At 32.8% G+C, this 27,053-nt stretch overlaps 1 protein-coding gene across 2 annotated transcripts in view; it reads left to right on the top strand.

The window, feature by feature from the left end:
• The window catches only part of ATRNL1 (attractin like 1), a 564,648-nt gene that overhangs the window by 50,825 nt on the left and 486,770 nt on the right, over positions 1–27,053 (top strand). For both annotated transcript variants that reach the window (XM_019725236.2, XM_074338995.1), the window contains exons 8-9: positions 2,247–2,502; positions 16,722–16,905. In XM_019725236.2, the coding sequence (XP_019580795.2) occupies positions 2,247–2,502; positions 16,722–16,905 (440 nt within the window). The remainder of the gene's footprint in view (positions 1–2,246; positions 2,503–16,721; positions 16,906–27,053) is intronic.

The raw sequence follows: 27,053 nt of genomic DNA, 5'->3' as shown, positions 1-27,053 counted from the left end.
TCCTTTAGCTATCACCGGAAACCTCCTCATCCTCCCAGCCTTAAGCAATCATGAACCTACTTCCTAACTCTATAGATTTGTCTATTCTAGACATTTCAAACAGATGAAATTATATACCATATGGCTTATGACTGGTGTGTTGTAACATGTATCAATACTTCATTTTATGGCTAAATAATATTCTATTTTATGGGTATGTATATAATACTACATTTTGTTTATCCTTTCATCAGTTGATGGACATTTGGGTTGTTTCCACCTTTCAACTATTATGAATAATACTGCTATGAACATTTATGTGTAAGTTTTTGTGTGAACACGTGCTTTCATTTCTCTTGGGTGTATACATATGGTTGGAATTATAAGGTGAAATGGTAACTCTGTATTTAACTTTTTACCAAAATGGCTGTACCATTTTATACGAGTATTCCCTCTAGCCATGTAGAAAGCCTCCAATTTCTAGATATTTGCTGGCTCTTGTTAGTATCTGTCTGTTTTATTATAGCCATACTAGTGGGTGTGAAGTGCTGTATCATTGTGTTTTGATTGCAGTTCCCTTTTGACTAATGATGGTGAGCATCATTTCATGTTTTTATCGACTGTTTGTAGTCTCTTTGGAGAAATGTCTGTTCAGGTCCTTTGCCCATTTTTAAATTGGGTTATTTGTCTTTTTATTATTGAGATGTAAGCGTTCTTTATATATTCTAGATACAAGTCCCTTATGAGATACATGATTTGCAAATACTTTCCCCCATTCTGTGCACTTTCATTTTCTTGATGGTGTCTTTTGAAGCACAAAAGCTTTTTAATTTTTATGAAATATAATTCATCACTTTTTTCTTTTGTTGTTTGTGATTATCGTCCCATATGCAAAAATCCACTGCCAAATCCAAGGTCATAAAGAGCTACTCCATTTTTTTTTTTTTAAGTTTTATAATTTTGGCTCTAACATTTAGGTCTTTGATTCATTTTGGATTACGTTTTATATATGGTGTTCAATGAGGGTTCAGGTTCATTCTTTTGTATGTGATATCCAGCTCTCTGGGCACCATTATTTGAAGAGATGGTTCTTTCCCCCATTGAAAGGTCTTGGTACTCTTGTCAAGTATCAATTGGCCATAGATGTATGGATTTATTTCTGGACTCTCAATTCTGTTGACTTATGTGTGTATCTTTAGGCCAGTCACACGCTCTCTTGATTACTTTTGCTTTGTGGTTAAGTTTTTTTAAATTAATTTTTATTTTTCAATTACAGTTGACATTCAGTGTTATTTTTTATTCGTTTCAGTTGTACAGCATAATTGTTAGACATTTATGTAATTTACAAAGTGATCCCTCTGACTAGTCTAGTACCTACTTGACACCATACATAGTTATTACAGTATTAATTGACTATATTCCTTATGCTGTACGTAGTTTTGAAACAGAGAAGTGTGAGTCCTCCAATTTCATTTATTTTTTCAAGATTGTTTGGATATTCTGGGTCCCTTCTGATTCCATATTCAGTTTTTGCCCATTTTCTCTGGCTAAAACCTCAAGTACGATGGTAGAATATAAGTGGCAAAAGTGGGCATCTTTGTTTTGTTCCTGACCTTAGCGGGAAAAAAATCTAGTCTTTTGTCATTAAGTATAATATTAGCTATGTGCTTTTCTTAGATGATTTTTATTATGTTGAAGAAATTCCTTTCTGTTCTTGGGTTGTTGAAATAGTAATGATTTATGTCATTCATTTCAGTCATATGTGATTGAAGTTATTGCATAATTTATAAGTGTTGTAAGGAATCGACCCATAGCCACGAGAAGTGGTAATAAAAATGTACCCCGTCCACAGAATACACAAATGTGGTCTGTCTTTTTGGTGAACAGTTCTTGATGAGAGCAATGGATGATCAAGAATAACACAAAACAGTACATAGAAATGGTAAAATTCAAATGTAACAACCAGGGACTCAGCAACTAGTATAAAAAGTATGGTTAATCGACTATGTAATAAAATAGTTTTTAAATAAAATATCTTAAAGTAACTCTTCGAAAGCATGGTTTTCCCCTCTTTTTATAAGTAAAAACATTAATTTTTTTATTACTCAGGTGTTCCCATTTGACTTTTTACAAATAAGAGCTATGTGTTGTGCATGTCGTAAGCGATAAACTGAAATTTAATATTTAAATTTAGGCTTTATTTTTAATGCATATGTATTGCTAAGAAATAACTTTTGTTTTTTAATATATGTTTTTTTAATTTACAGGAAAACATCTTTATGTATGGAGGCAGAATTGAAACACATGATGGCAATGTTACAGATGAATTATGGGTTTTTAACATACATAGTCAGTCATGGAGCACAAAAACTCCCACAGTTCTTGGCCATGGTCAGCAGTACGCTGTGGAGGGGCATTCAGCACATATTATGGAGTTGGATAGTAGAGATGTTGTCATGATCATAATATTCGGATACTCTGCAATATATGGTTACACAAGCAGCATACAGGAATACCATATTTGTGAGTTACTTTGAAAATGTAACTATAAACTCTTTTCTTTATTAGTTGAGAATATTTTTATCTTTAATAAAATCTTCATATTAATTTAGTCATAATGGTTAGTTATTTGAAATCAGAATTATAAGCCAAGAATTAATAATTTTTAATATAAGCTTTTTGGTTTTGTGTTAGATTTTTGTCCTTTAATATTTAAGTTTATCTTATTACCCAACTGTGGGCAAATGTTACCCAGTACTCACATTTTTCAAGAATTGAGAATATTTCTAAGTATGAGAAATTCCAATAGATGGTGCTATTTCTTTGGATTTTACTTATGGACCAAGAGCTAAAACTCAGTCTCTTTGCTATGCGTTCCATGATTTCAGGATTTTTCATTTTTCAGGGTTCTGTTCCTAATCTTATTGCAATGTCTCTATGTATGTATTAGTCTGTTGGCTTCTATACAAGATTGTTATCTGGTATGTGAAGGTGACTGGGACAGTCTATGTATGACTTTCTGAACGGTACTCTTATATACTCTTCTTTGTTTTTCTCGTACTTTATTTTTTTAAATTCTTTATGAAATTTTCAAATAGTTTATAATTTTTTTTAAAAAATTTGTCTACAGGTATATATGCTCTATAGTTTCTATTTAGATTATGAACTCAAGATTTTTACTTTTTGTGTACAGCCAACTGTATGCAACTATCCAGGGTCCTTGTGCAGTCTTAATGAGAAAACTCATTTGCAGATAGATCACCACTGGCAGCAGCAAGAGAGTGCCTGCGTGCCCAGAGGAAGACTCCCTTCTACTCCACTGTTTTCCCTGCAGTCCTTTCAAGTGTTCTGTTTTCTTTTCTGTATTTCCATGATAGCTGGGCTGGAAGCCGGATATGTATCTTTTGTACTTCTTACTGCCATTTCCACTCTGTTTTCACTCCTTCCTCCTTTGACTCACTCAGCTTTGAATCTGATGTTATCATATTGTACCACCTGTTACTTCTCCTTGTCTTCTCTTGCTTCTCCGATCCATGTGTTTCATTCTTTGAAGGATGTAGCTTCTGGCTTACTGTCACTCAATACCGTATACATTACATATACATTAGTCCAATGTTTTGATGATTTCAGGATCTACTTAAACAATTCTTCTAATACCTGGTCGCTCAATTTTTTGATCTCTCTCCCAAAGATCTTGTTTGCCATCCTACTTGAGTTAATTTCTCCCATTGTCATACCTTCAGCGAGTCCCATAATTTCCATTTCAAGTATCTTACTCTTCAAGTGCCACCGATCTTTCCAGCTTCCTCCTTCTGGTACCCAAACTGTGAGAATTCTTCAACCTTACCAGAGCCTTTAGTTCACTGAGCCGCCTTTCAGTTTTTAACCATCTGTTACTCACTCTTGTCCATACTTTGAAACTTACTGAGCTTTAAGTTCATAATCACCAATCTTGCTTCCAACTCTCCATAATGACTATTTCATACATTTTTCTCTCTCTTCAAACTTACGACACTTCGTTTTTCGTCATAACTCTCAGCTGATGACCTTATTTAGTATTTTACTGTGAAAATAGGAGTAATCTAAGGAGAATTTCTGCTGATGGGAACCAAGTGTAATGTTTAATAAGCAATTCTGTGTTGAATCAACCTGCTTACACGTGTTATCGTCATAACAAACCCATGATAAGGTGGAAGCCATTGTGGCTGTCATTTCTAATTTTACAGATGGGCCCAAGAGTTGTTTAAGCAAGAGTTACAAATTTTTCTATGTAGAAAGGTTGTTTTATGTTTTGATTTTTCTATTAATTTTAGTTTTATTACATTGTTCAGGAAATGATGTATGTCCAAATGATTCCTCAGTTCTGGATTTTTTGTGTGTGGTTACCATCAGGTTTATGCAAAGGAAAGTTTAATATATTTGTATACAGTAGTCCTTTTTCTTCTGAAGACATCTTTCCTCCATTTCCCCTTGCAAATTCAGACGTTTACCTCATCCCCTTTTATGTTGTTGTTGTCACAAATTATCCCTATTTATGCTGTGAGTTCAATTCCAAATTTCAGTAGCTATTGTCTTCTCTCTTTTTAATGTTTTTACCTCCTTTGATCTTTATGTTACACTCATGTTTAAGTGTATAATACCCGATTTTGAATAAAGGTTGCAGTTTCCTGCTTCTGTCTGTTAGTCTTCTTACTCATAGTTTTGTATCCTTTTGTCTTTTTGTTTCAGGTAGAATAATTCCCTTCAGTATTGCCTATAATAACAGGTCTTTGTAGTGGTAAATTGCCTCAGCCTCTATATGTCTGAAAAGTCTTTATTTCTTCATATCTAAAGGATAACTTTGCTGGATACATTATTCTTGGCTGGTAATATCTCTCTTTCAATAATTTGAATATTTGATTCTACTCTCTCCTAGTTTGTAGGGTTTCTGCTGAAAAATCCGATGATAATCTAATGGGATTTCCTTTATGGATTACTGGCTTCTTTTCCCTGACTGCCTTGAGAATCCTTTCTTTGTCATTCATTTTTGACAGTTTTAATATAATGAACCTTGGAGAAGTCCTTTTGGGATTGAGATAATTAGGTGTTCTGTTTGCTTCTTTGATTTGAAGATTCATCTCTTTCCATAGGTGTGGGAAGTTCTCGTCGATTATTTCTTTGAATAAGTTCTTGGTTCCCTTCTCTTTCTCTGCTTCTGGTATACGCATTATTCTTATAATGTTCTTTCTGATAGAGTCAGATATTGCTCATAGAGTTCTCATAAAGTGGAAATGCCAAGTAGGCTTGTGGATGTACGGGTCTGGAGTTCTAGAGAGAGATCTGGGCTGGAGATGCGAATGTAGGAGTTTGGGGAGTAGATGGCGTTTAAAGGTAGGAGACTGGTTCAGATCACTGAAGAAATGGATGTACGGTAGATACAAAAGAAGAAAAGGATTGAGCCCCAGGGTATTCCAGTGATAAGAAGTAGGAGGAAAGAAGGAAATCAACAAGAAAATGTGTGTGTGGTGAACTAGAAGCTTAGTGAAGAAAGATGATTAAACAGAAAAGTAATCAGCTGCACCAAATGCGCCTCTGCCAGTGGGCTGGCAAAATCACTATGAAGGCTTGACTATTGAATTTGGTACTGTGCAGGTCATGGGCAATCTTACAAGAAATTTTTGTGCAGTGGTGGGTCAAAGCCTGACTGGATTGGATTTAAGAGGGAGTGAGAAGAATATTTCCAATGGACAGTCAACTCTTTCGAGGAAATTTGCTAGTAAAGGGAAGCAAAGAAATTAGCAGCAACTGGCAGGAAACACAGGATTTTGTAAACCTGGGTGTTCGCAGAAGCAGACCATGAAACAAGGATTCAAGAGAAAGAATTTTATTAGGGGGAGTGCAGGTGACACTCAGGGTCGATGAGAAGTAATACAGGCATGAGAAGACAGCCTTATTACACTTGTAGTTAGTTGATGAGTCCTGTGGGCTATGTCCATACTTTAGCTGAACGTATGTTTCATTCAGTGTGATTGATTTACAGTGACCCTTGAACAACATAGGTTTAAACTCTGCGGGTCTGCTTATATGCAGATTTTTTTCAATAAATACTTGAGCTGTTTTCCATCCACAGTTGGGGGTCTGTGGATGCAGAGGGCCAATTGTATGCATTGATCTGTGCCATTTTACATAGGGTAGTTGAGTATCCTTAGATTTTGGTGTCTGTGAGAACATCTGGAGCCAATCTGCCATGGACTGAGGGACAACTGGTGTAGTTAAGTTTTGGGTGAGTCAAAAGTTACACATGGATTTTCGACTGCACGAGGGGTCCGCACCTATCACTCTCGCCTTGTTCAAGGGCCAACTGTATAGGGATATGTGTGTTTATGTACAACAACAGAGTCCTTAAGAAAATAACTTATGTGGAGCACAGACAAATAGATCTGACAGGGAAATTTTTCATGGAGGACACATTAGAGGAGGACTTTAAAAAGTGATGTATGACTTAGGAGTGACAGTAATCAAGCTTCAGGCACAAAATTATTGGAAAAATCAGGAAAATGCATAATGTAGAGATCCGCCTGCAGTAAAGGCTCCATAAACTTTTATTTAACAATGTGGAGGAGGCCTTTATAATTGTATAGTCATGAAAAGACTCTTGTTATTCTACAGCTATATTTACTGCCTTTTTCATTTTCTGGAAGTGGTTTAATTTTCCTCTAAATTTTTGTATCTCTTTGTTTATAAATGACAATGAAACATATACTGCTTTTTAGAGGTATTCTTTTTGTATTTATATTCTTTTTCTAAGAACTTAATTTTAGAGCACGAATCTTGCTGTATGTTTCTTTGTATGTGTACTTTCTAGTAAAGTGCCATGTATTAGATGTTTGATTAATATTTGTAGAGAAATGACTAGTGTTTTCAGCAACATTTCTTTTCTACTACTGTTATTCCTGAACTTTTAAATTTTAATACTATGTGGTCATCTGTAGTACTTTATTTTCTCTTGATGTTAAAGATTGCTATATTAACATTTTTAAAGAGCATTAGCTATTTTTTTTTTTATAAACAGCACTCTTCTTTACCTATGTATCATTTCTATTTTTTGAAAAGACAATGCTTTGTTGGGTATTCTTTTTAAGTTTTTTCTCTATAATTATGTTTACTCTAACTCAATTTTATGTCATCAGATTAGTTTATTATGTCATCAACATAATCATGTCTTACTAGCAAATCACTCCCAAAGTTTATTTGATGAAAGGATATGTACTTTAAAAAGCATAACCATTTGTTTTATTCCTTTAATTTTCTCTTTATAATCATATTCATTAAAAAATTGTTAGATGGGAAAAAAAATTTCTCTCTCCACTATTCTGAAATCCAGAATTTCTTATTATGTGTTTGTTTCAAAATGTCATCACCATGTACCAGTATATATGTATACTTATATGGCATATTGTTTTGTTTCTTTGTTTTGAATTTTTTAAAGGAAGTGATATTTTATGCAGTTTTCTGAGGCCTTCTTTTATTTCATTCACCACTATATTTCTACGATGCATTCATGTTGTTATGAATTACTGCAGTTAACTCTTTGCATTACTCTATTTCATTGTATGACTACCACAATTCACTTATCCATTCTCCTGTTCATGAACTTTTGGGTACATGGTAAAATGCACGCACAGCAGCAATTTTGAGACATCTTGAAAAAAATATTATATTTTAAAAAATAAAGAAAAAAATCCTCAGGCTCTTCAGGTAGAAAGATGAAATGTTTTACAAGGGCAAGAGATTAAATTAGTATCAGATTTCTTAAAAGCAGCATACAAATGTAGGTAAACATGGAACAAAATTTTTAAGAAACCCAAGGAAAGAAAGTATAGGCTATATCTATAACCTGTCCTTTGAATGTCAAGGCTATAGAAAAAACAGTTTGGACATGGCAAAACTCAGGTCATTCTGCATATATATGTGTCTTTACCTGAGAAATCTACTAGAATAGAAATGTGCAGACTTTTTGGTAAAAGTCTAGATAGTAAATAATTTTGGCTCTGTAGGCCATGCAGTCTCCACTGTCATTGCTCAATTCTGCCATTGAAGCTGTACACAGGCAACTGTATAAAATACAGAAATGAATGAGCATGGCTGTGTTTCAGTTATACCTGATTTACAAAACAGTTGGTGGGCTGGATTTGGACTGCAGACTGTAATTGACCAACCCCTCTCCTAGAGAATAAACTTCATCTAAGGGAGAGATAAATAGGAACAAACACTTCAGGTAAAAGACTGATGGAGAACATTTCATGCATCTAATTTCAGACAACGAGTATGCAAATATTATGTGTTTGGATAAGCAGAAAAAGAACATGGACTGTTGCAGAGGTGATAGGTAGGAGTCAAGATGTACTGTTTAACACTTGGTATTCTGTACGGGCCTATTGGACCCAATTTTAGTTTTTCAGTTTCTTTTTTGAGCAAACCTAACTATTGGTGAAGACTGTTGTTTCATACATTCCATTCTTTCTTAGAAGTTTTCCAAAGAAGAACAAGAACGTTTTCTTATTTATTTATATAATATAGAATATTCTATCTGTAATTACTAGATAGATTTATTGGACCCAACCATGTTTCAAATGAATAACACAGTCACTCTGGAAGGAGGAGAAAAGGACTGCTTCCAGTGACTTTTTAACACAGTGTGTGACTGTATGCTCTCAGTCTAGCTATGGAAGTGGGGAAGAAACGCAAACAAATCTTTTAGGTCTGTGTTTTGAAGGTTTTGTTGGCGCCATTCTGAAGTTATTTTAGGTGTACTGTTACATTGAAAAAATGAGCAAATGCATCGATGTTGTTGGGAATTGAAGTTCTCAATGTGGAAGACAGGAGATACAAAATGAATTGAGGAGGCAAGGAAGAATCCTGCCTGAATGGACTGGAATTGGAGATGTGAGTTTATGGCTGGCTGGATGGATGGCTGGATGGCTGGCTGGCTGGCTGGCTGGATGGATGGATGGATAGATAGATAGATAGATAGATAGGTATATATATATAGACAGATAGGTAGATAGACAGATATAGATAGATAGACAGATAAATAGATATAGACAGATAGGTAAATAGACAGATGGAAAAAATGACCATTATAGATGTAGATCCTTCTGAAAGGGCCTAGAAGCTAAGACAGCCTAGTAGCCGTGGGCACACTGATCACCCACATTCCAAGATCTAGTTTCTATTAATAATAACATCCCCATGGAAAGGGAAGCAGGGCTCCTTGGAGGAATGGCTGACCGTAGGGCTGTAGCAGAGAAACTAAAGATGAGCCTGGTACATCTTGTTATGTCAAATTACTGACGTGCTCAAGAAAATGATGGATCCTGTCAAAGTAACACAGGAATCATCTTGAAGGGGGTCCCACTGGTAAAATCTGGGATAATTTGAGCGTATAAGTAATTTAAGAAAGTAAGAAATTATAAACTTGAAAAAATAGAATCCATAAACTTAACGCTGATCATGGACAGATAGACAGACACAAACAGGAAAGAAGGGAAGCCTCTTTCTTACGCAGAATGCTGACTGGTATTACTGGAGTTGAAATATCATAGTAAAAATTGGTTTGGGAAAGAATCATCAATGGATGCTAAATCTATGGGGGTCGGGACAAATTTTTGATGAGATGCACGTGGTATTTAAGTATCTTTCCCACAGGTTATCTATAGCGTGTAGGGGAAAATTAGTAACTGTGTAGTGAAGAAACCTGTCAGTACCTTGTCTGGGTGATCAAAACTGACATCACAAACCATGGAAAGTGGCCATTGTGTGCCTCCAGATATGATGCCTGCTGAAAGAAACATCACTTACAGTAGGGTTTGGCAAACTTTTTCTGTAAAGATTCAGATAGTAAATATTTTAGGTTTTATAGATCATACAGTCTCTGTTTCATGTACTCAATTCTGCTCCTGAAATTTGAAAGCAAGCCTTAGATAATATGTAAACAAATGAATATGCCTGTGGGCCAGTAAATCTTTACAAAAATGAGCAGCTGGCTAGGTTTGGCCCACGGGACATAGGTTGCCTACCCCTGGCTTACAGTACTCTGAGTGGGAATGCATACCTAAATATAACCATTAAACAATATCAAATAAACTGCAAATGAGGAACCTTTTATTTTAAAAGGAGGAGAGCTTTATTCTTCAAAGTCAGTGTCATGAGAGACAAAAGCTGAAAATTGTTTCAGGTTAAAGGAGGCTAAAGAAACATGGCCACTGAGTGCTTGTAGGTGATCCAAGACTGGATTCTATAATATACTGAATGAAACAATGTTATGAAGAACAGTATTGGCTCAATTTGCAAGTTGAAACATACATGTGCATTAAAAGCATTGCATAAATTAAGTTGTTAAAGTAAGTTGTCTTGATCTTGATAACTAATATGGCTATGTAAAAAGAAAGTTTTTGTTTTTAAAGCATACACCAAAATATTTAGGGTAATAGGAATGATGTATACAACTGTGTGTGTGTGTGTGTGTGTGTGTGTGTGTGTGTGTGTGTATGAAGGAGAGAGAGGAAGAGAGAGAGAGAGGAGAGAGAGAACACTAATGATAAAATGGATGCATCAAAATGTTAATAATTAGTGAATCTGAGTAATGGGTAGATGGTACTCCTTTGATTACTCTTGCAACTTGTTTGTACCTTCAAAATTATTTTCAAATAAAATGCTAAAAAAATATTAGAGGAAGTAAATGTATTTTTTTATATTAGGTTATATAGTATATATATCTGAACTGAGATTTTAAGGATTTCCTGTGAACTTGCTCTGGCAGTAAAGGAAACATCAGTTTATCCTTTTTGCTATACTTAGAATTATGGTTCTTAGGGAATCTGTAAATCTCAGAGTGGAATTGTCTGGATGGTTTTACTAACTTGGACCATAAAGCTCTTCTGGGTTAGTCCTGAGGGAAATTTATTTCAGTTTTGGTTAGCAATACCTCATAAACTTTCTAAGAATCTCAACGTGAGTGTCAAGGTTAGTATAATATTACTGATTTGTTTTAGTGTTTTTTTTTATGCTTTTAGAATTTGAGAGGTTGGAAACCATTGTTAATGTCATTTTATGTTAACTTTTTTCCTTTTGATTTGAAAACCATCAGATAGGTTTCTATTTTTTTTTTTAGGAAGTTAATTTTTTTCTTCTATAAGCCTAGTGATACTGCGTGACTCTTTATCACTTAACATTATATTTTTCAAAATTGTGGTGAATTTCAAGTTTAAATGGGACTTTGCTTTTCAGCAAACTGGTGTCTGAAAATATAGATCTACAGAACAGGTGTGTATTAGGTGGAGGGAATTATGAATTTTTAATGGAAGAAGTCTCCCCTTTAAAAATAATTCAGTCATAGGAATCATTAAGCACAGACTTTTATTGTGCTTAAATTAGGCTTGGCATTTGCTGTGGAGTTTCATTTGTGAACAATTTTACATGACTAATTAAGTAAAGTGACACAGTTTTAATGTGATGGGCAAAATGTTGTTTTAATAAATTGCTATGTCTATGTGACAAAGGCTGCTGTTAAGATTGTATACATTTTTATATTTCATAAATATTTCAGAAAATGTGAAAGATTTGTTTTTTGGTAAGTGAAATTATTAAACCATATGCTTTTAAAACTTTATGAGCTAAGTAAATATATATATTTAAAAATATGCATTAGTTATATTAAAAAGTTTCAGTAAATGGATGCAGAAAATTCTGGTCTTTCTGGCTTTGCTTAACATTCTTTCAATGATAGAGATGTCAGTCTCTTAAGAAGCAGCCATTCTATGATATTACGTATTTAAAATTTAAAAATTTATATTTAGAAGAAATATTCACTTGTAATTTTGTACTTGTTTTTTCATGACTGTACAAGTGTAATTTAATCACTTTTCCACATACTGGCCCTATAAGTATTTTGAGATATTTTTCATTTGTCTCGTATTCTTTCGGCAGGCATCCCTAGTTCCTTCAGTCTTCACAACAAGGTTTTCATTCAGATCTTATTGATAATGCCTTATAGTAACAGGGACATTAATGATATAAAGGATATTTTTGAACAATATTAAATAATAATAATAACAACAGAAGCTAACATTTATTGAGGCCGTGCTCTGTGTGAGGTGAACTTGTAAGCACTTTATGCATATTAACTCATTTAGTCCTCGAAGTGAACCTGCAAATATATGCTATTTTTTCCCCATTTGACAGATAAGGGAACTGAGGCACAGATGCCTCACACAACTGGCCATTGATAACTCAGCTAGTCAATGGCAGAATTAGAATATATAAATACAAAATGCACATTGTCTTAGTTGGCCCTGTGCCACCTTTATCACCATCTCTGGACAAACTATACCTTTGGAATGACCCATTCAAACTTAGCAGAGCTTAATAGAGCATGGTGTGTTACCTAATGTGAGATTATTACTTTTCTTTATTCTACAGTTGATATTTTATATATATATATATATATAATATATATTTTATTTATATAGTATATGTTATATATATTATATATACATACATATATACATACATATATATATATATATATATATATATATATATATATACACACACACACATATATACACTATATATATATATTTTTAAAATAAATTGTATTGGGGAATATTGGGGGAGAGTGTGTTTCTCCAGGGCCCCTCAGCTCCAAGTCGTCCTTCAATCTAGTTTTGGGGACGCAGCTCAGCTCCAAGTCCAGTTGCCGTTCCCAGTCTTTAGCTGAAGGGGGCGCCCACTATCTTTGAACCCGCAACCTTGTTGAGAGCCGGCGCTCTAACCAACTGAGCCATTCGGCCGGCTGCCCCTTTATAAATATTTTTAATGCAACTTAAATTTATACTTTATACTGATATTTTTATGTTGACTTACAGCTAGTCTAAAGACAACAAAACTGCCTATTTAGTTATGTTTTTGATGTAACTGCTTGCCTTGAAGCGAGGTACACTCTATCTTGTACTTTTCTATTTAATGTTGCAATCCCAGTGAAGGGCTTGACAATATTGTTAAAATAGTTTCGGCCCATCGTTGCTTTTGATTGTATTTCTTGTATCTAAAGATTTAGTTAACTCCTCCTTTTATTGAGTCAAAGGTCATGTAATAAGTGCAACTTCTTTGCTTTCATCCAAGGAATTAACAGATAAGCAAACTATTGGCAATATAAGAAAAAGGGATGAAGAGCATGTAGAGTAAAAGAGATGTAATAGACATATCAGCCAACTGCAACGTGGGGATCTCATTTAAATCGTGATTCTAGCAATCCTTGAAAAAGAAGGAAGTTTAGAAGATAATAACAATTTGAACACTGACTGAATACGTCCTGCTGTTAAATAATTAACTTTTTTCAAGTCAGACCTCATTGTGTGTGTGTGTGTGTGTGTGTGTGTGTGTGTGTGTATTTAATTATAGCTGACATTCAATATTATTCTACTTTAGCTGCAGTTGCACAGTTCATTGGTGAGGCAGCTACACAGTCTATGAAGTGATCCCCTGATAAGTCCTGTGCCCAGCTGGCATCCTGCATAATCTTTACAACGTTATTGATTATATTCCCCATACTGTATTTCATATCCTATGACTATATTGTGACTACTAATTTGCACTTTCTAATCCCTTCACCTTCTTCCCCATCCCACCTCCTTCATCTAGCAGCCATCAGTTTTTATCTTTGAGTCTATATCTGTTTTGTTTGCTCATTTATTCTGATCTTTGGATTCCATATATAAGTGAGATCATATGGTATTTGTCTTTCTCAGTCTGATTTATTTCACTTATCATAGTATTCTCTAGGTCCTTCCATGTTGTTGCAAATGGTAAGATTTCATTGTTTTATGGCTGAGTAATACTCCATTGTATAAATGTACCACAGCTTCTTTATCCAATTGTCTATCGATGGGCATTTCAGTTGTTTCCATATCTTGGCTATTGTGAATAGTGCTGCAGTAAACATAGGGGGGCATATATTTTTTCAAGTTAGTATTTTGGATTCCTTTGGATAGACCCCAGGAGTGGAATTGCTGGGTCATAAGGTAGTTCCATTTTCAATTTTTTGAGGTACCCATTTTTGAGGTACAAATATGTTTCCATTTATTTGTATCTTCTTTGATTTCTCTCTTCAGTGTCTTAGAATTTTCTGATCACAGGTCTTTTACTTCCTTGGTTAAATTTATTCCTATGTATTTGATTGTTTTTGAAGCAATTATAAATGGGATTGTTTTCTTAATTGCTCCTGATAGTTTCTTGTTGGTGTATACAAATGCAACTGATTTCTGAATATTAGTTTTGTGTCCTGCTACTTTACTAAATTCATTTATCAGTTCTTATAGTTTTTTGGTGGAATTTTTTAGGTTCTCTATATATAGTATCATGACATCTGCACATAATGACAATTTTACTTCCTCCTTTCCAATTTGAGTGCCTTTTATTTCTTTTTCTTATTGCTGTGGCTAGAACTTCCAGTACTATGTTGAATAAAAGTGGTGAAAGTGGACATCCTTGTCTTGTTCCTGATCGTAAGAGGAATGCTTTTAGATTTTCCCCATTGAGTATGATATTAGTTGTGGGCTTATCATACATGGCCTTTATTATGTTGAGGTATGATCCCTCTATTCCCACTTTGCTAAGAGTTTTTATCATAAATGGATGCTAGATTTTGTCAATGCTTTTTCTGCATCTGTTGATATGACCATATGATTTTTATTTTTCATTTTGGTAATATGGTGTATCACGTTAATTGATTTGCAGATATCGAACCAACCTTGCTTGCGTACCAGGAATGAATCCCACTTGATCATGGTGTATAACCTTTTTAATGTATTGCTGAATTTGGTTTGCTAATATTTGGTTGAGGATTTTTGCATCTATGTTCATTAGGGATATTGGCCTATAGTTTTCCTTTTCTTGTAATGTCTTTGTCTGGTTTTGAGATTAGTGTGATAGTGGCCTCATAAAATGAGCTTGGGAGCCCTCCCTCCTTTTGGAGTTTTTTTGAATAGTTTGAGGAGAATAGGTGACAGTTGTTTTTTGAGTGGTAAAATTCACTGTCACCTGTATTTTTAAGAAAATTATTTTCTTAATTTTTCATGTGAATCTGCCTTATCACCTATGGGTTCCTTGGCTGAATTGCATGTGACTAAATCTTGAGAAATAACAGCTGTAGTATTTAAGAATACATGCACTTTTGTTTTAGACCTGTGTCATAGCTCTCATACTTTTAATTTTTTAAAGATGTTTGCAAAGAGTTGAGTGAAATACTGTATTTCATGATGAATAGCCCATTACTAGTATGGTGAATGTATCTTTTTAAATTAAACTTTCAATTTTGAGATAATTGTCAATTCACATACACTTGTAAGAAATAACACATGATCCTGTGTACCCTTTATGCAGTTTTCCTCAGAGGCAACCTCTTGTAAAAATATAGTATAATATCGGAACCTGGATATTGACATTGATTCCATCCATTGATCTTATTCAGAGTTCCCAGTTTCATTTGTACTCATTTGTGTGTACATGTGTGTATGTATTTAGTTCTGTGCAATTTTATGGCATGTTGTTTCATGTATCTACCACAAGTCAAGATACAGAATAGTTCTATCACCTAGGATCTTTCATATTGCCTTTTTAAACCACACCCACTTCCCTCTACCCTCTCTTCTCATCCCTCACCCTTGAAAATCACCGATCAGTTCTCTATTTCTATAATTTTGTCATTTCCAGAATATTATATAAATGCACAATTTGCATTTAAGGTAATTCTGATATGTTAGTGCCTAACTCTGGTGTTTTATTGTTTGTTTGCTGTTTGTTTCTTGTGGTGGTGTTGTTTTTTTTTTTGTTTTTCTTTTTGGTAATTTTTTCCCTTTACCTCTTGTGAGTTACTTGAACAGTTTTTAGAATTTCATCTTGATTTTCTTATAGTATTCTGGAGTGTATCTCTTTGTGTAGTTTTCTTAGAGGTTGCTCTGGATGTTAAAAGATATATATGTGAATTATCACAATTTCTGAGTATCAACATTTTAAAACTTAAAGTGAAGTGTGGAAGCCTTGCTTTTGTTTACATCCCTTCTTCATCCCCACTTTTTAATGTCATTGTCTTGAGTATCAGATGATGTTATAACTTTTGTTTCCTTCATTAAATATGATTTATAAACCTCAGGGAGGGTAGTCTATTGTGTTTACTCATATTTCTACTCTATTTGTTGTTCTTTTCTGATGGTCCAAAATTCCTTCTTTTATCATTTCATTTCTGTTTGAAGAGATTAAGGACCAGCAAGTGCAAAAAAATTGTAAAGGGCAAAGATCCTATCTTTTGTATCTTTATAACATCTATGACTAACTCAGAGCCTGTCACACAGTGGACTCTCATAAACTATTTGTTACAATTTTTTCAGGATTATTTACAGATACAGAAATGTATGTGAGAGTAAACTTTTGTTTTTTCTCTTGCACACACAAAAATTAACAGTTTCAATATTTCACAGTTTAATTTACTCTACAGAAAGACCAGTCTTACTCAACTCAACCTCTACCACCTAACAGTAACTAGAGCATATTTAATAATAGTTTCTTGATTAAATGAATACTAGGTATACTTTCTTTGCTCATAAAAATGTGGTGTTAGAATTAACTTGTTGGAGTTTAGTGATACATTAGTTATATTTTTAACTACCACTTGAAATTCATGATTTATCTTCTTTCTCTTACAGCATCAAACACTTGGCTTGTTCCAGAAACTAAAGGAGCTATTGTCCAAGGTGGATATGGTCATACCAGTGTGTATGATGAAATAACAAAGTCCATTTATGTTCATGGAGGCTATAAAGCGCTGCCAGGCAACAAGTATGGATTGGTTGATGATCTTTATAAGTACGAAGTTAACACTAAGACTTGGTGAGTAGATTAGGCTGAAGTATGATGAGAAAATTGGTCACTGTTGTATTTTATGTTTGTAAAATAGTAGTGTTTATTAAATATTTTCAGGGAGACATTCTTAGCCTTTCCCCCTGTCTATTTCAACTAATGACATTCCATCATGTAGCAAAGGCACAAAAGAATACATTTTCTATGTAGCCATCATTAATGTAAATGGTTGACGTTAAAATGGTTTCTGAGCCCGTAGATATACTTACTTACTCTGTATGCATTAGTTGTACTTACCAATGCCTATATTACATTTAATTCAGACAAGCAATTTTGCTTACTAAAATAATTTTTAACTTCGTTATTATTTGGCTAGGGATTTGTTCTTCTTATTGTCATTTGTAAATTTTAAAAGCATTTATTTAGTTTCATCATCTCATTTCCTGTGAAGTGCAAAACTTGTAGTGTTTAGGTAGATTTTCCGTTTAGTTGTTTAAAAATGCTACATTTTACATCTTGTGTGGTCTTTTCAAGCACACATGCAAGAGTTTCTTGATGGTTTGTGCTTAAAAATGAAATTGCTGTGTCTGAGGATATTCCCATCCTCAACTTTACTACATGTTGCCTAATGGCTCTTCAAGTCACTGAGGTAATGTTTACTTCCACCAGCAGGAATGAGTGTACCTGTTTCTTCATAGTCCCACAAACACTTGGTAATTGTGAAGATATTTTCCTTTTGCCAACTCAGTGGATGTAAATGATATTGATATTTTAATGTACGTGTCATTTGCTGCTTGTTTCCTGTTTAGTGAATTGTGTATTCATAATGACAAGACTCTTTTTTTGTTTGAAATATTGTTAATTTTTTATTTATTAATTTTTCTAGGTATGTGAGTTTTAAAGTAGAATTTTTGTTGTACTCATTTCTCTTTGTAAAACCTGGGAAATGATTTCTTTGTTAAGACACTACCTATTCTTTTAAACTTTTAGCGTGAAATTACTGATCCTGTAGATATACTTACTCTGTATGCATTAATTATACTTATCAGTGCAGATATGCATTTAAATGAAATACAGTTTTCTACCAAATCGTGATTTGTTCTACCCCTTTCACTTTCAAATATATTTTTTACTTTATTTATAAAGAATGATGGCATTTTAAAAAGTTAAGATTTCTCCTTTGAGTAATTTTGTTGTCATTTTTTTAGTCCAATAAAATGTAATATTATACTTTATGTTTTTATAAACATTAAAATTAATGAATCACTTTTGTTTTATATAATTTATACATTGCATTTTATTTTCTATTTTAATATTTCTAGCATTTTTCTTGTTGAGTTTTTGCTATGGTAACACGATGAATTGCGGTGTAGTGATTAAGGCACTATTAATTTGCTTAACATATTTTTGCATATATTACAGATATTGATTCATACCAAAAAGAGAGGTAACTGCTGCTGTATGAAAGAGGCAGTATAGTTCACAGTAATAATAATGAATCTCACAATCCTCAGGGAAGGATCTTAATAGAAGTGAGTGGACAAGAGAGAGACCATGGGTACATTGAGTAAAATCAAAATGGGAGAGTTAGTTGTTGCTTACCACTTGAATGAAAGTTTCTCAGACTTTACATGCTTACCTACCTCATATTTTCCCATAGTGAACTTCTGCATAGCAGGATGTAATTACCAATCTTGGTAATTTTAGCATCTGCACGAATAACATTGTATACTTGTCCTTTATGAGAATTTAATAAAATAATTTGTAAATTATTTTGAAGACCTCATTAAAAATATGTTGTAGATACATATGATGCTTTACTATTTTGCTGGGTTTTGCATTATTTTTTAATTTTTATTTTTCAATTATAATTAACATTCAGTATTATTTTATATTAGTTTAAGGTGCACAGTATAGTGGTTACACATTTATATAGTTTACAAAGTGATCCTCCTCAATACGTCTAGTATTCACCTAGTACCATACAAGGTTATTACAGTATCACTGACTATATACTGTACTTGATATCCCTGTGACTATTTTGTTACCACCAATTTGTATTTCTTAATCCTTTCACCTTTTTCACCTGACCCTTTAATCCCCCTCCCATCTGGCAGCCATCAGTTTGTTCTCTGTATCTATGAGTCTGTTTCTGTTTTGTTTGTTCATTTATTTTATTCTTTAGATTCCACATACAAGTGAAATCACATGGTACACATATCTTTTTCTGTCTGACTTTACTTAGCATAATACCCTCTAGGTCCGTTGTCACAAATGCTAAAATTTCTTCCTTTTTATCGCTGAGTAATATTCCCTTGTATGTACTGACCACCTCTTTATCTGATTGTTTATTGATGGGCACTTAGGTTGCTTCCATATGTTGGCTGTTGTAAATAATGCTGCACCGAACATAGGGGTGCATATATCTTTTCAAATTAGTGTTTTGTATTTCTTCAGAAAAATACCCAGAAGTGGAATTGCTGTATCATAAGGTAGTTCTATTTTTAATTTTTTGCAGAACTTCCATTCTGTTTTCCATAGTGGCTGTACCAATTTGCAATCCCAGCAACAGTGCATGAGGGTTCCTTTTTGTCCACATCCTCACCAACACTTATTGTTTGTGGATTTTGCATTTTTAAAAAATATCAGTAAAATTATCAGTGAGCACTAAAATGATATTTTTCTGTTATTTTTAGAGTTTATGGCATTCTTAAAGTTTTGATGCTTTCTGTTAGTATATTTTTTCAAGTTTGCTATTATATTTGGATAACAGTATGTATCAGGTTTATTTGTCAAATGTTCTGTAATCTTAAAATGTCACTATTATGTATCCATTGTACAGACTAATTTAAAACTTTTATCACCTTGGAACTGATTTTATTTTTTAGTAGATATAATTTAATAAATAGGTTATTTTGCTGAGATATTTGTAAATAAGTGTTTGGAGGAATTCTTTTTTAGGGGTGAAATAGATGATTTTAGACTGTTACTTCCACTGAGAAAAATTAGGAATTACATCTTTTTAAGGCATCATAGAACTATTAAGGAAGTGAGAATTTGTGGGTCAAGATCTAGGAGAGTTAGACTGTAAAGGGAGGTAAGATTGGCATTTTGTGCAACTTTTTTTCTTGAGACAATTATAAATCCTGAAAACTATGTGAGAAACTGAGCAGAACATCTATCAATAAGAAAAACCAAAATTGGATTTCCAAATGTGCCAAGGAAAAGGGGCCTTACTACACACTTAAGGATTTAGTTTGGTCCTTGAAGTTCTGAACCTACTAGTGAGGATAAACCCACCTTTGAATTATCACATTCTTTCATAGGATTATGGTGATCTGCTCACAGTCTTAACTGGGTAACAAAGCAAAAGTAAATCTCTCTTGAGGAAGACGCTATTACACAGACATTATTTCTTTAGTACATCGTATGCAATATCTGCTACAAAATTAAAAAGTAAGGCTTTGAAAAATACAAGCTATGAAAAAAAACCAGCCATTAGAAACACACCTATAGGACAATGCTGTTTTCAGACTGAAACTTTAAAATAATTTTGAATTTATTTTCAAGGAATTAAAATATAATGTGGAAAATATTAGCAGACAACTAGATACTTTTACTAAAGAATCAAATGGAAATTATAGAAATGAAAAATACATTAAATGAATTCACAATTCCTTGGATGGGTTTAATAGCAGATTAGACACAGCTGAGGAGAGAATTAATAAGATAGACTATAGGTCAGAAGGAAATACCCATACTGAAATAGAGAAATACAAAGAATGAAAAATAGAAGCGGGAAAGAGGTATAAGGGACATGTGGAAATGGTCTAACATAATGTAAGTGGAGTCCAGAGGAAGAGGAGTGAGAATATAATATGTAGCACTATTTGAAATCTCAATAAATGAAAATTTTCAAAAGTGACAAAAGAGATCAAGCCACACATTAAAGAAGTTCCATGAGCACCAAGGAGGATAAGTACAATTAAACTTACACTTAGAAATATTACAGTAAAAGTGATGAAATCCCAAAAAGGAAGAGAAAGATTTTAAAGCATCCAGAGGGGTGAAAAGGCATATTTCCTTTGAAGGAGCAACACTAAGACAGACAACTGATTTATTAACTGAAAAAATGGAATCTAGAAGACATGCTATCTTCATATGGCTGAAAGGAAATAATCAGCCTATAATTCTGCACCCAGTAAAATACCCTTAGAAAATGAGAAAAAAAAAAAAAAATGAGGACTTTTCATCAAAACAAGAACTGAGAGAATTTGACAACAGGACACCTGCCATAGAGGAAATCCTAAATAAATAAAGGAAATGCTATTGAAATAGAAGAAAATGATACTAGATACTGTAAGGGAAAAATGAAAAGGGTATATCTAAGTGATTATTTATTATATAAACTATAATAATAGAGTCTTAAATATATACAAAATTGAAATGTATGAAAATAACAGCACATAAGTCAGGAAGGTGGGTGAATGGTATTTAAAAGTGCTAAGGTCCTCGTATCATGTGGGAATTGATAAAATAATTAATTGATAGCAGACATTAATAAAGATTTATGTTGTAATCACTAGGTAATGACTAAAATAAAAGTAATATACTGTATATTTAACAAGGTAATATAGGGGAATTGAGAATACTACTTAATGGATTTAGAAGAAGACAAGAAAGCAATGGAAAAGCAATGAAGTACAGTCGAGATGACTATAAAGGAAGTAGTAAGATAGTGTATTTATCTCCAAATATGTCATAATTACACTAAATGTAAGGCAATAAGTATTCTAATTACACTAAATACAAGAGCCTACATAATTCCAATGAAAAGCTGATAGTTTTTGATGGGTATAAAAGCTGTATAGCTATATACAGTTTAGAAAAGATACAAAAAGTATAAAATTATTTGGAAAAGTTGAAAGTATTAGATTGGTGCAAAAGTAATTGTGGTTTTTGCAATTATTTTTAACCTTTTAAACTGCAATTACTTTTGCAGCAACCTAATATATACTTTACCACTGTTTTAAATAAAGTAAAAACTGATAGTATAATACAAAGAGACCAAAGAAAAAATTAAAGATATAAAAGATTTGAACAACACAATAACCTTGTGTTCTTTGATATTTGAGAGAATATTATCTTATGACTACAGACATATATATCGTTTTCAATTATATATGAACATTTTCCAAAATTTACCATATGCTGGCTTTTAATGCAAGTCTCAACAAATTTTAAAAGATTTCTGTTCTATGTGGAATCTAAAAAACAAAATTAATGAGCAAACAAAACAAACAAACTCATAGATACAGAGAATAAATTGATGATTATCAGATGGGAGGGGAGTGGGGATGGGCGAAAGAGGGGAGGAGATTAAGATGTAAAAATTTCCAGAGATAAAAACAATCATGGGGATATAAAGTACAGCATAGGGAATACAGTCACTAATACTGTGAGAACTCTGTATGACGTCAGATGGGACTAGCCTTATCAGGGAGATTGCTTTATAAGTTATGTAAATGTCTAATCACTATGATATACACCTGATACTAATATAATGTCCGCCAACTGTAACTGAAAAATTAAGAAAACATTTTAAAAAGTTTGAAATCATACAAAGTATTTAATCACAGTGAAATGAACACAAAAAGTAACTAGAAGAACCCTAAAATGTTTGGAATTAATAAAATCCTTAAAAGTAATTGGTCAAAAAACATACTGAAAATGAGAAAATATTTTGTACTGAATGATGATACATCAAGATATGTATGAGGCTGTCAAGAGGGACATTTATAACTTTAAATGCATTTATAAGAAAAGATTTTAAAAAGCCGCAAAGTCAGCGTTCTAAACATAACCTCAAGAAGTCAGAAAAAGAACAGCAGATTAATTCCAAAGAAAGGATAAATAAAGATAAAACACAAGAGACTATCACATAAGAGCACAAATTAATGAAATAGAAAACAAGCATATGATAGAGATAATTCATATAGCCCCCCAAAGTCAACAAAGTTGGTTGTTTGTGAAAAGTACTAAATAAGTAAATCCCCACCCAGATTTAGAAACAAAGGTTATACTCAAATAACCCTTGTATAAAAATGAAAACATCACTATAGATCCTATAGATAGTAAAAGACAATAAGAGCATATGATAAGCCAACAGTATGATTGTAAATTTAAAAGATCAGATGGTCATATCTAGTTTCTAGAAAAATAAAACTTTCCAGAATTGACACATGAAAAGATAGAAAATTGGAATAATCTTACATCAAAGAAATAGAATCTGCAATTGAAATCCTGTACCTTAATAAGGAAACATACAAAACAAGATAAAACCAAAAACTCTCCAGGCCCATATCACTTTACTGGTGAATTTGCCCAAACATTTAAAAAGTAAATATTTAAGAAATAAACTTGCAGAGAACAGAAATAATTACCTTGAAATTATGGTGCTAGAGTAACCTTATATAAACATATGAAGAAGATATTGCAGGTAAGGAAAATTACAATGTTAACTTTTTCACTAACATAGATACAAGAACAGTGATGTGAATCCAACAATTTATGAAAAGGATAATACATCATTTGGGTTCATTTTAAAGATATAATGTTAATTAAAAATTCATAAAACCAGGATAGCTAGCACATGAAAAGAATAAAGAAGTAAAGTTATATAATCTCAAGAGATGCACAGTAAAGTTTAAATAAAATTTAATATTCATGGTAAAAATTCTGGTAAAGTAGGAATAGGAACAAACTATTCATGTGGCAGAAGAAGGTACAAACAGAAAAACTGTATTGCAACATTGTTGAAAAATTTCCCTTTAAGATTAGGAATGAGATTAGGGTGCCCACCATCACCATTTCTATTCAACATTGTATTGGAATTTCCAGCTAGTGCAATAAGGCTATTAAAGTAACATAAAATAACAAAATATAAAAGATCTATGGACAGTAAGTTGTTAGATAAAAAAGGTCAATGTAAAAAACAAAAAGTGTAATTCTGTAAACCAGGAACAATAACCTAAGGAGGAAATACAATGACATATATACAGGATCTTTACCCAGAAAACTATAAAAGCCTGTTGTGAGAAATTGAAGATCTACATAAATGGAGGATACATTATGATAATTGGTTGAAAAATTGTAGAAATGTATTGTAGAAAATTCAATATTGTAGAAATGTATATTCTGCCTAAGTTGATCTATAGATTTAATGTCAAATTTGCAGCAAGAAATTGACATGCCTCTTCTAAAATTTATATGAAAATGCAAAAGACCAACCGTAGCTAATACAAACTGTTAGAAGAACAAAGCTGGAGGACTTCTCTACCAGATCTTATGACTTTGAAGCTACAGTAATTAAGTTTTGTTGCGAAGATACAGAAATAGACCAATGCGGCAAATAGGAATTCCACAGACAGACCTACGCATTTGTGAACACTTAGTTTATGACAAAGTTGGCACTGCAGAACCATGTTTTCAATTAATTATCCTGGGCCAATTGGATATACAATAGAAAAAAAATGAATTTTGGGCCCTACTTCACACCACACACAAAAATCAATTTTAGATCCATTGTAGATCTAAATATGGAAGGTAAAATAATAAATATTGTAGAACATAACAGAGGCAAATACCTTTATATCTATTAGTAAAGGAAGACTTAATACTTAAATAGTACTATTAATAAAGGAAAAATGATAAACTGAACTATATATATCTAAAAATATCAATAATAAAGTCAAAAGGCCAGCTGCAGTGTGGGAGATATTTGCAACAAAGCCAACCAAGGACTCTATTCTGGAAAATACAGAGAAGTACTACAAATCAATACAAAAATGTCAAACTATTCAGTTGAAATGGGCAAGAGACTTGATCAGGTACTTCACAAAGGAGGATAGCCAAATGGCCAAAATACATTTTAAAAGGTGCTTAAACTTGTTAGTCATGAGGGCAGTTTGAGTTAAAACATTGAGATACCACTACATGTCCACTTAAATAGCTAAAATTTACAAGATTGCTAATACCAAGTGTGCATAAACTGGTAGAAGCACTCTGAACAGAGTTCTGACAGTTTCTGTTCAATTTCAATACATTCACTCACACATTTGTAATGTATGTACCTCATGAAATATTCTAGTTATATATCCAACAAATGCATATATGTGTGTACTACAGTCATATGGAAGAGCATTCATCACAGTGTCATTTGTAATAGTCAATAATTGGAAACAAATGAAATATCCGTCATTAGTTCAAGTAAGTAAATTAATCATATAACCATGCAATTAATTAATGGGACGCTATGCAGTAATCGAAGTGAAAGAATTGTCTGCAGGCATCCGTGCAGTTGATATCTCACCAAAATAATGTTGACCACAAGAACTGAGACAAAAAATAATTAAGTGTATGATTTCATTTATATGAAATTTAGCACCGGGAAAAACTAATTTATGGTCTTAAAAGCTATGCTAGGGATTGCCTTAGGCTAGGAAGAACTGACTAGTGATTGGGATGGGCAGCAGGGAAGTTACTGGAGTCGTTGGCCAGTGTTGGAAACGACTGAGACATAAAAGTTCAGATACACCAAGAGCCATTGCTGCTACCCCACTACGTCAGGCCTAGTTGAGTCTGGTTTCTTTACATTTAAAGAATAGGAGAGAGCAAACATCCTGTATTTATAGGATTTCTTATTACTCAAAAATGATTCCTTTTGTATTGTCAGAATGTTTTATTAATTGGTATTATCCTTTGCTAAGAGACTTTAACTTTGCTGTAATGACCATTTAATCTTGGTTTCTTAGCTTAAATATATATCTATATATATCTATATACATGTATATATGTATATATCTGTATATATATATATATATATATATAATTTGTAAAGCTTACGCTATCATTGTTCTTCATTGTCAAGGTTTTTCTGTGATAGTAGAGTCCTCAGATTTTTCTTTTTGTTTGTTGTTGAGGTCCTTTCCGCTATGGTTGTATTCTTTTAACCTGTGAAAAAGCACAATAAATTTAACACATAAGGAACATATTAAACGTTCCTTATGTAAATTTACAATTTACAGCTGTAGTTTTAAATTTGATAATTTTTTCCATTTTTTTCAAGTGAGAAAAATTCAACTACTCAAATAAATTAAAAAGATTAGTAGTGAGTATAATGATAAAGCTTCTGTGGTACTATTTTAATTCTGTACTTTAAAAAATATTTGAAATCACACATACTTAGAACATGTTTTCATAATGATGCTGATTACATGAGATGATTTTTTTCCCCTAGCTTCTTAAGTTTGATACAAAGAGTTATTTTCACATTAAAAATTTCAAAGTTATTTTATTAAATTATTGAGTTTTTGCGATTTCTCTAAAAACTTAGGTGTCAGGGATTTTGGAAAGTGAAATAGGACAATTTTATAAATATGTTATTAGTTAATGCACATTTTAGTAATTACTGATGAACATGCTATTCAAGTTCATCCTTGCTTATTTCTCTGCATAATGAGTTTCTGAAATCTTTTCAACAAAAATTGTTGACTTTGTATCTACCACTATGTTGGGAATAATCCTAAGACTTTCTCAGTAAGGGAGACAGATAACTTAAAATTTTATGGTACATGTATATGTGGGGAATAATAGAAATACACACATAATGAAGTAGTACAGCAGAGTGATTTTATTAAAATATTTACATAAACAAAAATTATTATTGTCTTTATAAACAGCATGATGTGTTACAAAATTGGAATTTTGGAATGCCTAGCTAAAATCACGTATTGTGATCATTTGAAGAAATACTAAACTCTATAGCTTTACCTTTTAAGGTAATTTTAAGATGTGTAGTACTTATTCTTTTCATAGCGCTCTTTTGTAAACTTGGAAATATTGCACAAGACAAAAGACAATATGAAGGCATACATATATAGTTTCAGAACAATGGTGAAATAAATACCCTATTTACCTGAGCTAAGAATGCGGACATTACAGTACTCCAATAAGCCCTCATGGGCCTCCTTGTTGGCCCGCCTTTCAGTACCTCCCAAAGAGGTAACCATGCTTCTTCTTCTTCTTCTTCTTCTTCTTTTTTTTTTTTTTTTTTAAGATTTTATTGGGGAAGGGGAATAGGACTTTATTGGGGAACAGTGTGTACTTCTAGGACTTTT

This window comes from Rhinolophus sinicus, linkage group LG07 (genome assembly GCF_036562045.2).
Source record: "Rhinolophus sinicus isolate RSC01 linkage group LG07, ASM3656204v1, whole genome shotgun sequence".
NCBI classification, from domain to species: domain Eukaryota; kingdom Metazoa; phylum Chordata; class Mammalia; order Chiroptera; family Rhinolophidae; genus Rhinolophus; species Rhinolophus sinicus.
The sequence above is the reverse complement of the archived record's forward strand: the minus strand, read 5'-3'. Positions and strand labels throughout refer to the sequence as shown.